The 15,342-nt window shown below is 37.3% G+C and overlaps 2 protein-coding genes across 13 annotated transcripts in view; one reads left to right on the top strand and one right to left on the bottom strand.

Annotated features, from left to right (window-relative positions):
- Positions 1-15,342, bottom strand: part of LOC126188951 (RNA-binding protein EWS-like) — a 169,453-nt gene that overhangs the window by 83,161 nt on the left and 70,950 nt on the right. Inside the window, exon 2 of one of the 10 annotated variants that reach the window (XM_049930703.1) lies at positions 2,625-2,824. The exons of 6 other annotated variants lie outside the window; for them this stretch is intronic. Coding sequence is in view for 1 of the 4 variants with exons in the window: in XM_049930696.1 (XP_049786653.1) it covers positions 3,299-3,318 (20 nt within the window). In the remaining 3 variants the exon portion in view is untranslated. Of the gene's footprint in view, positions 1-2,624; positions 2,919-3,051; positions 3,266-3,298; positions 3,357-15,342 lie in introns of those variants that run through there. 3 more of the 10 variants (XM_049930696.1, XM_049930698.1, XM_049930704.1) reach the window with 3 other exon arrangements.
- LOC126188953 (uncharacterized) overlaps positions 3,334-15,342 on the top strand; it is a 267,426-nt gene continuing 255,417 nt past the window's right edge. For all 3 annotated transcript variants that reach the window (XM_049930709.1, XM_049930710.1, XM_049930707.1), the window contains exon 1: positions 3,334-3,470. In XM_049930709.1, the coding sequence (XP_049786666.1) occupies positions 3,467-3,470 (4 nt within the window). In that variant the 5' untranslated portion in view covers positions 3,334-3,466. The remainder of the gene's footprint in view (positions 3,471-15,342) is intronic.

The raw sequence follows: 15,342 nt of genomic DNA, 5'->3' as shown, positions 1-15,342 counted from the left end.
TTCCATATAATCTGCTTCGGCCTGAAGGACAGAAATCTCCACTTCCTGTGCAGAAATTATCCAGTCTTTTTTTGCAAAACCTAGTCGTCCATGGCCAAGCCTCATTCAGTTCCCCATTCAGTTCTCCATTGCAGTAGCCCCAGTTAAATTCTCTTCATACCATTCCCTGTATGACTACCCTTACAGCAACATCCATACTTGTAATACATTGGAACACAGATAAAACACTTAAAAATAGTACTGAATTACCTAACCCTACACTCCATTTTTGTAATTCATGAGCCACAAAAACAAGTGGAAGACTGACAAAAATTAAAATGAAGTGGAAGTGGGCACTACCTACAGCCTTGTGAACAGATGAGAAATGGACCAAAGAAATTTTTGCTGCAGTCCATGTGATTAAAAAATAAATAAATCTTGGAAATGGAATTACTGAATATGGTATTGCAAAACTTGCTGCTGCATCACATGCATGTCCACCTGACAACTAAGTTAATATACTGAAAAATCAGAGGAATGTTTAACTAGCAATGAATAGCCAGTTGCTAACCAACTCCAATTACTACGTCATACACTCGTGCACTGAAACAATAGAGCAGCTATGAAACCGAAGGAGCAATAAATGAAGTATTCAGAAGTATTACTGATAGATTGTCGGTAAATGGTCCATCACTCAACTACACCATTCATTCAACAATATAGGGGCTATAAGGTAAAATACAGCCTACTATAAGAAAAACAATGCAGTATGGGGAAAAAAGAAATATGTAGAACTAATTGTTCAGAATTCGGGTGTGTGTGTGTATTGGTCAGAACTTGAAATCTCTCTCTCTCTCTCTCTCTCTCTCTCTCTCTCTCTCTCACACACACACACACACACACTCTATACATCTAAGAACACTTTAGCAAAGCAACAATGGCTCTACATGTTACTGCTGATCCTGGTGACAAAAATGTTAGAAAACTGAATTACTTGGCATTCATCCATTGATTGATATCATACGGAATAATTGGGTTAACCAAAGCGTCCGATTCCACCCTTCGACTTTGATCCGTGACATCAAAACGGTGCAGAGTTTAGTTTGTGAGAGTCTCGTGTTTGTAGGTGTCTTTTTGATATGATCGGTGGTGCTTTCTGGTGGCGTGTTTGTGTGCTGTGTGTTAGGTGATGTTTTTGGTTTAGTTTGCGTGTATGGTGTGTTTATAGGTGGCATACTGTTGTGGTCGGTGGTTCTCTCTGGTGGTGTGTTTATGGTTAGTTTGTTATCTTTCAGCAAAATATTTTGCAGTGAGTTAACGATTTTGGTTTTGTTATGTCCACGTTATTGTAGTTTTTTTTCTGTTCGTCGTGTGTGAATTTTGGTAAATCGCTTTGTTTATGTCTTCGGTAGGTGTGCATATGACTGACAAGATCAACAGTTTTTGGTTGTTGGCGATGATGGGGGACAGTGCGTCGTCTCTAATAAAATTCCTTCAGCTATTAGGCCTGTTGGCTGAATGTCATGAAGTGTTCAGTTTGTCGTGAAGAAATGAGGCTTACTAAAGTTCCAGAGTCTCGGATCAGGGATATGTGGAGATGTCATAAGGATAACAGGTGGAGAAGTGATTGATTCCAATTTTGTTGTGTTTTTTTGAGGTAGTGATGATTGTGTACGTGGTTGTAGTTATGGGTTTCATGATTTGGTATCTGTAGTTTCTGTTGAACTATATAGTTCAAGGGAAGTGTTCGATTCCAGTGGATGTTGTTTTTAGATTTAGGGAAGGTTGTGGTAGTTTTATTTTATCGTTTGGTTTAGTGGGGTGTGTTTATTTTTAGTTTGTCCCCACCCAAAAACACTCAATTTCCCTAGCTTGTCCTATTAGTTTCATTGTATTTTTGGAGGAATATGTATTTGATAGTTTTTGATCTATTTTTGTGTTTGTTGTCTTGTTTACCTTATGACGTCATAGTTGCGATATGGGAATTGTTGTCAATGGTCGTTCCCGCCATATTGGTGACGTCATTGGTCAAAGCAGACGGCTGGAATCGGACGTTTCCGTTAGCCCGAGTAATTTTCTGGAGCAATCCCCACATATGCATAAAACATTCATTACACACACATAGACATTCTGTGCTGGTATCTGTCCATCCTCAAACTTCATGTACAAAAATGTTAAAAAAAATTGGTATACTATAAATACTGTATGAAGAATTAAGCACAATTTGGAGATAACAGTAGCAGTACAGAAATAAAACGTGGGAACAAAAGCAGCCGCCACTATTTACAACGGGTCTGCACTGGCAGGCAATCGCTGTAAATTAAAGGTACCAGCAAATAATGAAGGTCTTAAAAATCAATCTGAATAGTTTCTGCTTGACTTCTGCCGTAAATAATTTACTATTGTTAGTGGGCAAACCATATATTTGAGTTTCATTACTGACATTTTTATTGCATGTAAAGATTTTTAAAATAAACGGACTCTGTCAACGTCTAGAAGCCGTGTTTTCAAAATGAAATTAATTTAACTTGTTAACATAGTGGTAAGTTCCAAATAATGGCGATTGTCAGGAGTGCGATACTCAGACATACAAAACACTACATTTAAACTAAAACCTAGGTGAAATAAATTAGGAATTAACTTACTTAGAGCAATGTTATAAGTAATACGTCCAAATCAAACAGGCACTCGTACTGCACTAATTCATTTGGCGTCATTAAATAATCATGATTTCGCGCGCCCTATAGCAAACAACTTAATCCTTTTTGATTAATAGCCATATAGACTGTGATTAGAGCTACAATAAGCACGTGAAATTATTACGTAATCCTATTCCGCGTTACACCTATCAAATAGAATTCAATGAAAAACAATCTAGACTATATACCCTCTACTAATAATGGCTTTATCAAGTGTCTTGGACACCCGGCAGAACATGGCTTACCGAAGCAATGAAAAAGGACGTATTATGTAATAAATGGAAAAATATTCAGGATACGAATATATTCATGCACTTTTCTGCTACTATCCAGAATAAATTTCTTAAAAATTAAAAATCATAAACTCACTTACACGTTAGGCAAAACAAGGACGCTACCTAGTACCTACAAGTAGCTTTCAACTAATCTCTGATACATCAACTACTGACCGAAACAAAATACTATCTGCATGTCATTTCAGTATATGTGTATGATTTTTCTTATAGCTCTAATTATAAAACACTCAGGGGTTATTTTGTTTACAGTAAACAGTCACATTCTACGCTACGAGATAAATCTAACAATGCAGGTTACTTTATAAGTCTGATCTTTTCTATTACGTGTTTCGACTACAGCACATGTTCTGAAGTGTTGGCGTTGCTGTAGGACGCCATACCAGCGATGATCCGATGAATGTTTTTGTGACTGGTATCTCTGGTAGCGGGAGTTCGAGTGGTAAACTGACATTTTGAAAACAAGTGGGTATTACAAAGGTTTACGAAAACACAATGGGTAAGCTATCGTCCTTAATCAAAATTCAGTTATTATGACTGCTGGCGGATTCGTTTTTTTTACAAGAAGTTATGTGAATACTCACTTTCAGCTTCAATGAAAGCATATATAGCTGAAATTAACATGTAGCTAATTTATGGTTTGGTACCAAAGTCAAAAATTTCATAACACAGGTGATGCTCTATTTTATATATATTTTTTGCACAAATTATTGATTTGCAGCTTTTGGAAACTTGACACGTAATAGCATGCAATAACTATCGGTATACTTCACAAGTATCATACTTGGGGTAAAAGCATTTTCGTATAAAATGTTGTACGTTTGTGCAATAACTATGAAGGCGATGGATTGTGCATAACGCACATATAAGTGAGGCGTGTATTGCAGCGGCTATGAGTAAGTAGTTATCCAAAGTAAAGCAGTCATTAATCTGACTTGGCACTTATTTCAAACTTGTTTCTGTCTATCATAGGGCAACTTATGCTTTGAGTGGTTAAGTATGTAACCCTTCTCAAGAACTTTCCATTTACAGCTAGTAATCATGTTTATTAATAAAGTGAACCAAAACCTTTTGCCTGATTAAATTGTGCTGGACAACTAAAACCCAGAACCTTGTACATGTATATTTCACGAGCCATGTGATGGTGTGTGTGTGTGTGTGTGTGTGTGTGTGTGTGTGTGTGTGTGTGTGTGTGTGTGTGTGTGTGTGTGTGTGTGTGTGTGTGTGTGTGTGTGTGTGGGGGGGGGGGGGGGGGGGGCAGAGGGCACTTCTGGAATCATAGTAATTTGCCCCCCTTTTTTTAAGTAGTAGTTTCATGCATTGTAATTGTAAGAGAATAAATACTTTTGAAAGTTGCAGTTAGTAAATTGGGCACAACTTATGACCCACTGTCAGTCAATTCTGAACATACCTCTCTTCTACTTTCCACACTTCATAGAAGCTAGTGCTGCTAGGTTGGGATTCATCCTGGAAACAATCATCTAGGCCATGGCTAAGCCATTTTCCTTTGATATCTTTTCTCCAGGAGTGCTAGCCTCTCAATGTTATCAGAGTTTCTGTGAAATTTGAAAAGCGGGTAAGAGATACAGGAAGAATTGAAGCTGTGAGGAGGGTTCCTGTGTACCATGCTTGGTAGCTTGGTCAGCAAGAGCATTGTCCACAAATGACAATGCTCTGTGTTTGAGCCCCAGCCCAACACAGTTTTTTTTCTAGTCGGGTATTCCAAAATAGTGTATGCTCAGTTGAAGAGTGAAAGACTGACTCTGGAAATAATCTGTACTGTATCACATAAGTCATAGTTCTCCTGCAATGCTGCAATATAACAAAATAGCATGAAATTAATGATTTATGAAATAATCCTTGACAGTATCATCATTATTAGGTTGGTGCTGGCTTGAGCAGTGTTATCTACTGTTCACTTACCAGTAATTATGAACGTTATAGGTGATTCATTAAATGGAAGGTGTAAAGGTAACCAGTGAGGTGAAGATTATGTAGTGCCCCCTCCCAACCCTCCTCATTCCTTGCATTTTTTGTACTTTGTGTGCAGTAGGTATGTACATGATACACATCAAAATACTGATCAGAGACATGACCAATATCTATTCTGAATTTATTTTGCAGTTTCAATTTTTATGATGAAAAGTGCATTACGTATGGCTAAATGCTCCTTATGTGGTGCGATTTAACATTAGGCTGTGCTAAATGTAATTTTATTACCATAAGCTATTTTCTGCATTTTCATTCATTGGCTTCAGTAACTCGCAATGAGATTATCACCTTCAAACCTTACCTAGACCTTCGGCTATACTACATATCAGCATAGTCGAGGTAGAGAACCTTCTGATCTTTAGATAGCCTTCTTTTAGAGCTTAAAAGATCTTCAGTTGCATCTCTGAATGGCTGTAAAACTTGTATGCAATGCACACTGTTGTAACAAGATCGACCAGAGCAGACTTTTTTTTTTCCTACTACATTTTGAGCCGAAGTTTGTTTCCAAGTGATATGTTATAAGATATTAAATGTAATATTTCAAATATTAAAAAAAAAAAATGTTTGTAAATCGTATTTCTCAAATTTTGGAAAAATAATGTTTAAGATCTTGTAAAGTACTACCTGAGAATGATCCATCACTTGAAATAGAGTAAACAGGTCTTGTGGATCTTATTACAACACTATGCATTTAACACAGTTTGTCGAGGTTGCAGAACAGTCTACACAAAAAATACTCAATGCTCCAAAACTTTCAAGAGTTCTCTTTTATTACTACTGTAATTGTTACTGTGATGTGTTTCAGTGATGCCCATCTTCACAATAATTTCATATGTACATGCCCCCCCCCCTCCACACACACACACACACACACACACACACACACACACACACACACACACACACACACACACACACACACACACAGAGAGAGAGAGAGAGAGAGAGATATCACTTTTCTTGTCTTACAGCTAACAAGAATTTTCAGTCCATGAATCCAGGTAACTGGGTACAGTAATTTGTAGAATGAGTGGCTAATGATGTATGTTTTTAATTTTCTTTTGAACTGCTAATCCACATGAGGTCATTAATTTCTTGAAGAATACTCTTTGGATCTTACTCTGATAGTACAAAGTGTCTAATCTCTGATCAGTTTTGTTGTTGATGGCATGTCCTCTTTTTGAAAGAATCATGTGTATTTACTGACTAAACATAAGCGAACATAAATGTGGAACCTGCTCCTATAGATGATTACTGTGCAGTGTCTGTTTCCAGAAAGATTCTGCAAGAAACATGTTACATGTGATTTAGACTCAGTCTACTAAAAATCGTGGTAAATATCACATTATCATTGATGTGAGGTGCAATTAGTAGTTAAGATATTTTCTCTGTTATTCAATCCTGAGTAGGTTGTGTAGTGTTTGGCACTATGAACTAGCATCTTGGTGGTTTGTGGTTCAAATCCTCATTCTGCCATTTTTAGATTTCCCAAGTGACTTTGGAGGCTGTCCTAGTGAAACATCTTGTGATACTATTCTTTGGTTAGCAGCTGGGGTCCCAAGTCAAGTTGACACAATATTTTGATGCCCCAACTTACACTCATCATTATGTCAGATGCTACCACTGTTGAGTCAACTTGAAGATCCAGCTGCAGTTGTAAAATGAATTTCTTTAGATGAATGTTGTTTTCTTTTGTCTTAAATCAGTAGCCGGTCTACAGATTTAATGATTGAATGGATAATTAACTCTAAGGATCTTTCCTTCTCTCAGTTATTTAGTAGCAGATAATTTCAGGTGCATTTTGTGAATGCTATTCCTGACTCTCTGACCAGTATGGATCAAGCATTGTGTGGAATAAGTTAACACTGATCTTGGAACACTAGGGGGAAAGCTATAAGAAGGGATTTTCAGTTTTTTCACTAGACCTAGTGTAGATGATACCTAGAGCTAGAGTAAATACAGTCACTTTTCAAACAGTAGCCATACAAGGACAGTAAGACACTTCAGTCTGGACTGAACCACATTTATGAAAGAGGATTGTCACTGTAACTACAGTAAAACCCCTATTCCAGTGCAGTCCAGACTTAAAATCTCAAAATTGAGGAAAATGCAGAATTGAGGATACCAAAATATGAGCAAAAACACATGTAATTGGCATACATGGTTGAAAAATTGCAGTCCTCTCCAATACTTTGTATAAAATCTGCTAAATGGAGGAAATGAAACATACACTATAATGTTTATACAATAATTTGTGGCAATGAATTTCATCAGTTCTTAAAAAATCGCAGATGTATGACAGCAAGTAAAAACGAACAAAAAATTGGAATTGGTATCTGTGTACAAGGTAATTGAGCTGTTTTCCGACATGATACAATTACAAATATGTTCAAAACATGCATTTTTGAGAGATTATTCTTTGTACTCACTCAGAAAAAAGCAAAAATTGATGAAAACATCAGAGCAGCAAAGTGGTTAAACCATAAGTATAAATGCTGACATTCACTTAATGACATACTTTGTCACCATTGCTGTTATTGTTTAATGTTTTTCTTATGAGCCACACTTCATATGTTCACCACTATTAAAGTGTTATTTTAGGCTTGATGAGAGAAACATAGACATGAAAAAATGAGTTTACTTCCCAACTGACATTACAAGCTTGTTAGAAGACGGCTTAGTGAATTTCTCTGCACTGTGTAAAATGTAAATTTTAAAGAAATTTCAGATGCTACAGTTTTGCTTCATGCCCACTATCACTGCTGCCAATCTTTACGATGTAGAGTGTATGGTGTGTGGTGCAAAGTATATAAATGAGTAGTGTGTGTAGTTGTGACTGTATCGTGCCCTATTTTGAACACAAAAGTCTTTAAAATGTGCTATAACAGAACCCTTGTTCTATTTCTGTGTGACATCTCTGTCATAGCACTCATCTGCATGAAAAGTATATTTTCAACACTTCACAAAATGCTTTCACCTGTACTTGTACTCCTGTCACTGAAGGGCCACTCCCCCTCTCCATTCATCCAATAGGTGAGCTCATTTTTCATGTGTTATTGTGGCGTGCTGACTGCGTTGGCTATTTGATGACTTAACAGGTCGCAAGCCAATAGGATTTCACTAACCAGAAAGGAGGCATCGTTTCTTCGATTATGACCGAGCATATTCTTTAAGAATCTGTGTTTGAATTTAAAAGATTGACAATTGATATTGTTGCTGAATACAGTACATCAGAAATATATGCATAAAGATGAGACTGAGTTACAAGTGGCATAAGTAAAGGCGGTGGCTGGGCCCCTTCATCATGTATTGGCTCATTCCGGAGCACTTTGTGTTGAGTGTCTCATTTTTCGATTACTGCTGCAAACCATCTGTCTTTTGAGCCACTTGTAACTTGTTCAGTCACACCAAAAGCCAATAGGAAGAAAACTGGACAAAGTCAAGTGAGATATTGAGTAAGAACGAAGACTCAAGGTAAACCTTACGAGGAAGAAATGTAAAACTGGGAAATTTTTAGCATTGATCTCATTGGTTTTTCACAGGGGCTATGAATTTTTGGTGTAGAATCGCGAAAAATGTAAAATCGGAGAATGTAAAATCGAAGTTCCACTGTAGTTCTATTTCATTTAGGCCTACCATATTCATGATTAGATTGGTTTGCTCATTAAAAGGAAGTGAAACACTAATGCTCACAAATGCTACTTTTGTAGAAATGTTGTTAGTATGTATAGTAACTCAAGTGGCCTCTATGGAAATAGTACCATTTTGTAAGCACTTGGCATGTTTCAACGTTGGTTTCGCATCGGGTGAACAACATGAGCTATTTGTGTATTTTTTGATGTGTGGCATGTTTTACACTTACTAAAATATATGTGGCTATTACTCATCCATGTCACAAATATTAAAGTATTCCAGGATACTATGTTGTTGCTAAATAATAGCCCTGAATATTTTAATAAGTGTAACATTTCTGACTGTAATAGATTACATTTGACATCATATGTAGCTGAGGTCCACTTTTTTAATTAGATTTCTTTAACAATGTTATAATGTGTGGTCACATTGCATTAGTATGCCATTGCAGCTGACAATGCCTGTGCCCTCTGTGCTCAGTAATTATGTAACATATCACCACCTTTACGTCAGGTGAATACAGGGTTATAAATACAAAATGTAATAGCGGTAATGTGGGGGAGATTTAATAGTGAATAAGAAAATAGGAATGCTGGCAAGCTGTAGTGATCGTATTATCATAGCCAAGATAGACACAAAGCCAACACCCACCACAGTGGTACAAGTTTATATGCCAACCAACTCTGCAGATGATGAAGAGACAGAAGAAATGTATGATGAGAGAAAATAAGTAATTCAGATAGTTGAAGGAGGTGAATATTTACTTGTAATGGGGAACTGGAATTCGATAGTAAGAAAAGTAAGAGGAGTAAAATTGTTGGTGAATATGGACTAGAGGAAAGGCATTAAAGAGGAAGCCACTTGCTAGAATTTTGCACAGAGCATAGTTTATTCTTTGCTGACACTTGGTTTAAGAATTGTGAAGGAAACTTGTATACATGGAAGATATCTGGAGACACTGGAAGGTTTCGAATTGATTGTACAGTAATAAGACAGAGGTATCAAAACCAGGTTTTAAATTGTTAGTAATTTCCAGGGGTATATGGGGATTCAGTCACAATTTACTGGCTATGAACTGTAAATTGGACCTAATGAAGTTGCAAAAGTTCAGGAAATTGAGGTGGTGGGACCTGGATACGTTAAAGAACCAGAGGTTGTTGGGGGTTTCAGGGGGAGCATTGGGCAACAATTGACTAGAACAGGGATAAGGAATACAGGAGAAGATGAATGGATAGCTTTGATATATGAAACAGTGAAGGCAGCAGGGGATCAAATAGATGAAAAGACAAGATCTATTAGAAATCATTAGGTAACAAAGGATATATTTATTGAATTTAATTGATGAAGAGGGGAAAATATAAAAGTGCAGCAAAGGAAGCAGGCGAAAGAGAAATGCCCAAAAAATTAGATTGACGGGAAGTGGAAAATGATTAAATAGAAATAGCTAGAGGACAAATGTAAGTCCTTAGAAGCACACATAACTAGAGGAGAGGTAGATACCACCCAAAGGAAATTTACAGCAGCTTTTGGAGAAAAGAGAAGCAGCTGTACAAATATGAAGAGCTGAGGTAGAAAACCAGCACTAAGCAAAATAGAGAAAGCGGAAAGGTGGAAGGAATATATATAGAGCTGTTATAGAAGGGGGAAATTAATATGAAGGCAGTATTGTAGAAAGTGAAGAGGGAGTAAGTAAAGGGAAAGTGGGAGATATGACACTGTGAGAAGAATTTGACAGTGTTGAAGACCTAAGCTGAAACAAGAGCCTTGGAGTAGACGACGACAGTCCCTTAGAACTGCCGATGTCCTTGGGAGAGCCAGCCAAGACAAAACTAGCTATCCCACATGGTGTCTAGGGTATATAAGACAGAGAAAATAACACTCAACTTCAAGAAGAATGTGATAATTCCAATTCCAAAGAAAGCAGGGGCTCACGGGTGTGAATATTATCAAGCTATGAGTTTGATAAGTCATGGTTGCAAAATATTAACACAAATTCTTTCCAGAAGAATGGAAAAACTGGTAGAAGCCAACCTTGGGGAAGATCAGTTTATATTCCAGAGAAATGTAGGAACATGCGAGGCAATACTGACCATAAGACTTCTCTTAGAAGATAGGCTAAGGAAAGGCAAATCTAGATTTATAGCATTTGTAGATTTAAAGAAAACTTTTGACAGTGTTGACTGAAATGTCGTTTTCAAAATTGTGGAGATAGCAGGGATAAAATACAGGGAGTGAAAGCCTATTGACAACTTGTACATAAACCTGTCAGCAGTTATGAGTTGAGGGGTATGTAAGTGAAGAAGGGAGTGAGACAGGACTGTAGCCTATTACCAATGTCAGTCAATCTGTTTATTGGAAAAACAGTAAAGGAAACAAAAGAAAAATTTAGATTAGGAATTAAAGTTCAGGGAGAAGAAATTAAAAATCGTTGGGGTTTGCCGATTACATTGTAATTCTGTTTGACACAGCAAAGGAATTGCAAGAGCAGTTAAGCAGAATGGACAGTGTCTCGAAAAGAGTACATAAGATGAACATCAACAAAAGCAAACCAAGGATAATGGAATGTAGTCTAATTAAAAAAGGAGATGCTGAGGGAATTAGATTAGGAAATGAGAGACTTAAAATAGTAGATGAGTTTTGTTATTTAGGCAGCAAAATAACTGATGATGACTGAAGTAGAGAGTATATAAAATGTAAGCTGGCAGTGGCAACAGAAGTGTTTTTGAAGAAAAGAAATTTACTAAAACTGAATAAAGACTAAAGTGTTGGGAAGTCTTTTTCTTAAAGTATTTGTAGGGAGTGTAGCCGCATATGGAAGTGAAAATTCAACAATAAACAATTTAGACAAGAAGAGGCCTTTGCAATGTGATGCTGCAGCAAAATGCTGAAGATTGGGTGGGTAGATCATGTAACTAATGAGATACTGAATTAAATTGGGGAGAAAAGAAATTTGTGATACATCCTGACTAGAAAGGATTGGTTGATAGGACACATTCTGAGATGTCAAGGGGCCACCAGTTTGGTATTGAATGGAAGTATGAGGAGTCAAAATTTGAAATGAAGAGGCTTGACAAGATAGAGTGGCATGGAGAGCTGCATCAAACTATTCTTAGGACTGAAGACCACGACACACACATTACCATCCCAGTTCATTAGTTACAGGGTGTATAAGATCCGGGAAAAACCCGGGAATTTTTTCATCCAGGAGAAAACCGGTAAAAACCCGGGATATTTTTAGATTTCCGGGAATTTTTTATTGTTTGAGTTTTCAGTAAATTTTTGTGATTTTGACTGGTAAGAACCGATACTCCAACAAATATTACTGTATCCCGCTACTGCAGAGTAATACTTCAACAATAATACATCAACGAGAAAAAAAAATGAAAATAACTTAAATTGCAAAGGAAATGCGCCACATACAAAACGACACACAGTGCTCATGCAAGTGTCTGACAATTGAAAATGTGTCAAAGGCTTTAGGAAGACTATGCAGTGCTTCATAACAACAAATTGCCTCCAATGAGCTTGAAGTCGCAACTGTTTACATTCAATTTGTTTTAGCAGTTATGCACGGACTCTGGCTACAGGAATGTGGCTGGTGGCTGTGCGAGCAGTCACAGCAAGCAGCTAGATGCTACCGGGAAAAGGGGGCGCCAAATTCATATTCTTGATGAAAAAAAACTTGTTTCACAAAGCGCCTAGCATCCAGCGCACGTTTGTCTATCGATTATTCATATGATTTTGAAACGCTTCCGTGTTGGTTTTTGAACATTTTTGAACACGTTTTAAGTTGATTTCTGAATGAATCATAAGTTAATTTTTGAATGCATGCATAGTGTACATGATGTCTCTGTCAGGAGAATCCTCGTCGCATCTAGAAATAAACTTTCCGCAGACAAAAGGGGGCGGGGCAATACGAACTGAGGGAGTAAAGCCGAACGAATGAATGCCAATCGCTGTCTGATTTTGTGGTTGATTGGGTTTGCGAATGATGAGCATTCTTATAATTACTAGCAAAATCCATAGATTCAGACTACCAGAATGGAAATAAACGACTAAAAGGGATAACAGGTGAGAAACATTACGTATTATCTTCTCGGTGTATCCAAGAAAATGAAATTTTGACAGAAAATTTTTTGGTAGATCGCTACACTAGTACAGTCCCCGGCTAGCAGCCGCGTAAGTTCTACTCTGGAAGTAACGCGGAAAACGTGTTGTTCGAACACTTAATAACACCTAACCGGAAAATAATTGCGGGATGACTAAACCTGTGATTCTGACAGGGTTAGTGAACTTAATCGGCGAACAAATTTTGACAATGGCAGCAATAGCTACAGAATGGGTTGGTTCAAATGGCTCTGAGCACTATGGGACTAAACATCGGAGGTCATCAGTCCCCTAGAACTTAGAACTACTTAAACCTAACTAACGTAAGGACATCACACACATCCATGCCCAAGGCAGGATTCGAACCTGCGACTGTAGCGGTCGCTCGGTTCCAGACTGAAACACCTAGAACCGCTCGGCCACTCCGGCCGGCTACAGAATTGTTGCTGACAAGATTGTTAGAACGAGGAAGGAGAAGAAACGGAGACATTACACAAATTATGGAAGAATAAGACGAATCCAAATTTATATAAAAATTACGTAATACTACTTTTCGATCTCATGCTTGAGAAGCTGGTGCATATGAATCAAACGTAAAACTGTTTCCTAACATAAAGCTTTTTGCTTGTAGTAGGCCTAATAAGCATTTGATGTTGGTACTTCGTGGATTATATTCTGTTGTGATATAAACATGGCCATTTGTGCCAAAACAGTCTCATTTATTTGGTGTGTTACAAAATTGCTGCCATACTAGAAAGGCCTATTTTGTTTTATCTAGCAGACAGTGACAAAATAGACGTAATCAGATCGAGAAGCCATACCAGTCTTGGGTATTACTTCTATTAACAGCTTTTTCAGTATTAGATAACGACACTTCGATTTTTCATGTAGCAAAACGCTTGACGAACTTTGATGTGTTTGTTGTTGTTGTTGTTGTTGTTGTTGTGGTCTTCAGTCCTGAGACTGGTTTAGTGCAGCTCTCTATGCTGAGGTAACAGATTCTTTCGCAGAAAGGATAGCACGCCATGTAAAGTTGTAGCATGGTTAGAGAGAAAAAAATGCTTGGAGCTATGGTTTGAAAAAATGTGTAATTTCTTGCTTATCTCTTGTCAGTATTGGTTTTATATATCCTATATTTAATTTTATGTCACACAAAACAGCAAGTTATTAACTAATAGGCAATAAAGAGTTCAGATTTTCTGAAGAGTTCTTGTTCTCTCGATTACAAATAATCCCATCTGCTATTAATAGCGAGATTTTTTTTAAGAGGGGCAGGCTGACAAACTGGCCGACTGGGAGCAGGAGAGGCACCACAGGACATTTCAGTTTCCACTCTCCTGAATATAATTTGGACGTGCGGTAGAAAAATGCTTTATGAAGAGGCATGGCACTGCACTTTGGCATACTTAAGACCAAATAATATGTCTTACATTTCCTCGAATACATATGTTTTATGTTTCAGACTTTTCAGAAAGATGTGCGCTACGAGGTGAACATATTTTGAAAATTCGTTTTTTTTTTATTATTGATGCGCAGAGCAGTCTGAGCTATAGTGGGTGTCTCCACATGATCCGTGTTTACATTTAGTGATTTTGCTGTTTCTCCTTCGTTTACTGTCACGTCAAATGAAAACAAAACGGATATCTGTGGCTGGGAGCTATCAAGTGAATTAAAACACATTCACATTATTACGAAGGCTAAAATATGTCATTAGTTTCAGATTTTATTTTATTACCACCTTTCTGACAGTCAAGCATTAATCGGCTTGCGGAACAATGAAGTTAGTTTTGTCTGTTTGCTAAAGAAATTTGACTTTTGTTAACCTTTTCCGCAGAGGCAGTCAATGTATTTGAAACGAAATGTTTAATTCCACAGTACTGGCTAGTTTCACCTGTTCGCTGCATTTCAAGTGCACGTTTTCATTTTCTAGCACGTATGGCATTATGCCATAGTTGTTCACTGTTGATGCAGCCTATGTAAATATCTCATATCAAGGCCTCTCCACATCATAAATTATATCACTGTTGACATTACTTTCGGATTTTCTGTTTCTTGTCTAGGCTTATTCCATTTGCCCTCATTGAAGATGTCAAATCTTAATTATAGCAAATGTAAATAAATTATACAAAACTGCAACCAGTCACTTTTTCATCAATAATGCTTTATTACATTAACCGGTTTTCGAACCCTTTCAGGTTCATCTTCAGATGATTTCGGCAGAATCCGGGAAGTTACATCATTACTGGTAGTAGCATAATGCTGGGTGCTGGTTCTATGGCAGAAAGATGGGTCACACTTCAATGTATCACCATGACTATACCTTATCTTTCGATATCGATGTAAATTTGGTTTTTACTTACTGCGACAGTATAAGCGGCTTTTTTCGTATCTGTCTGCCTCCATTTTGATGTCCAGAACACTTTCACACGAACTATATTAGTTCACACTTTAACAGTGACACTTTACCAGCATCCAGCATGCGCTTTACAACTGTTGCTTATAACAAAGATCTTGACAGAGAGATATATGGCATAAGCCTACTTTGTACAGAGATGTAATTTGTTGTTCTTTACATGTGTTAAAGTCGATATGGGCAAGTTTTTTCATTAGAATGTTGATAGCATGAGAGCACTAGAGAA

Source organism: Schistocerca cancellata, chromosome 5, assembly GCF_023864275.1.
Source record: "Schistocerca cancellata isolate TAMUIC-IGC-003103 chromosome 5, iqSchCanc2.1, whole genome shotgun sequence".
NCBI classification, from domain to species: Eukaryota; Metazoa; Arthropoda; class Insecta; order Orthoptera; family Acrididae; genus Schistocerca; species Schistocerca cancellata.
Note: the sequence above shows the minus strand (reverse complement) of the source record. Positions and strands in the feature narration are given on the sequence as shown.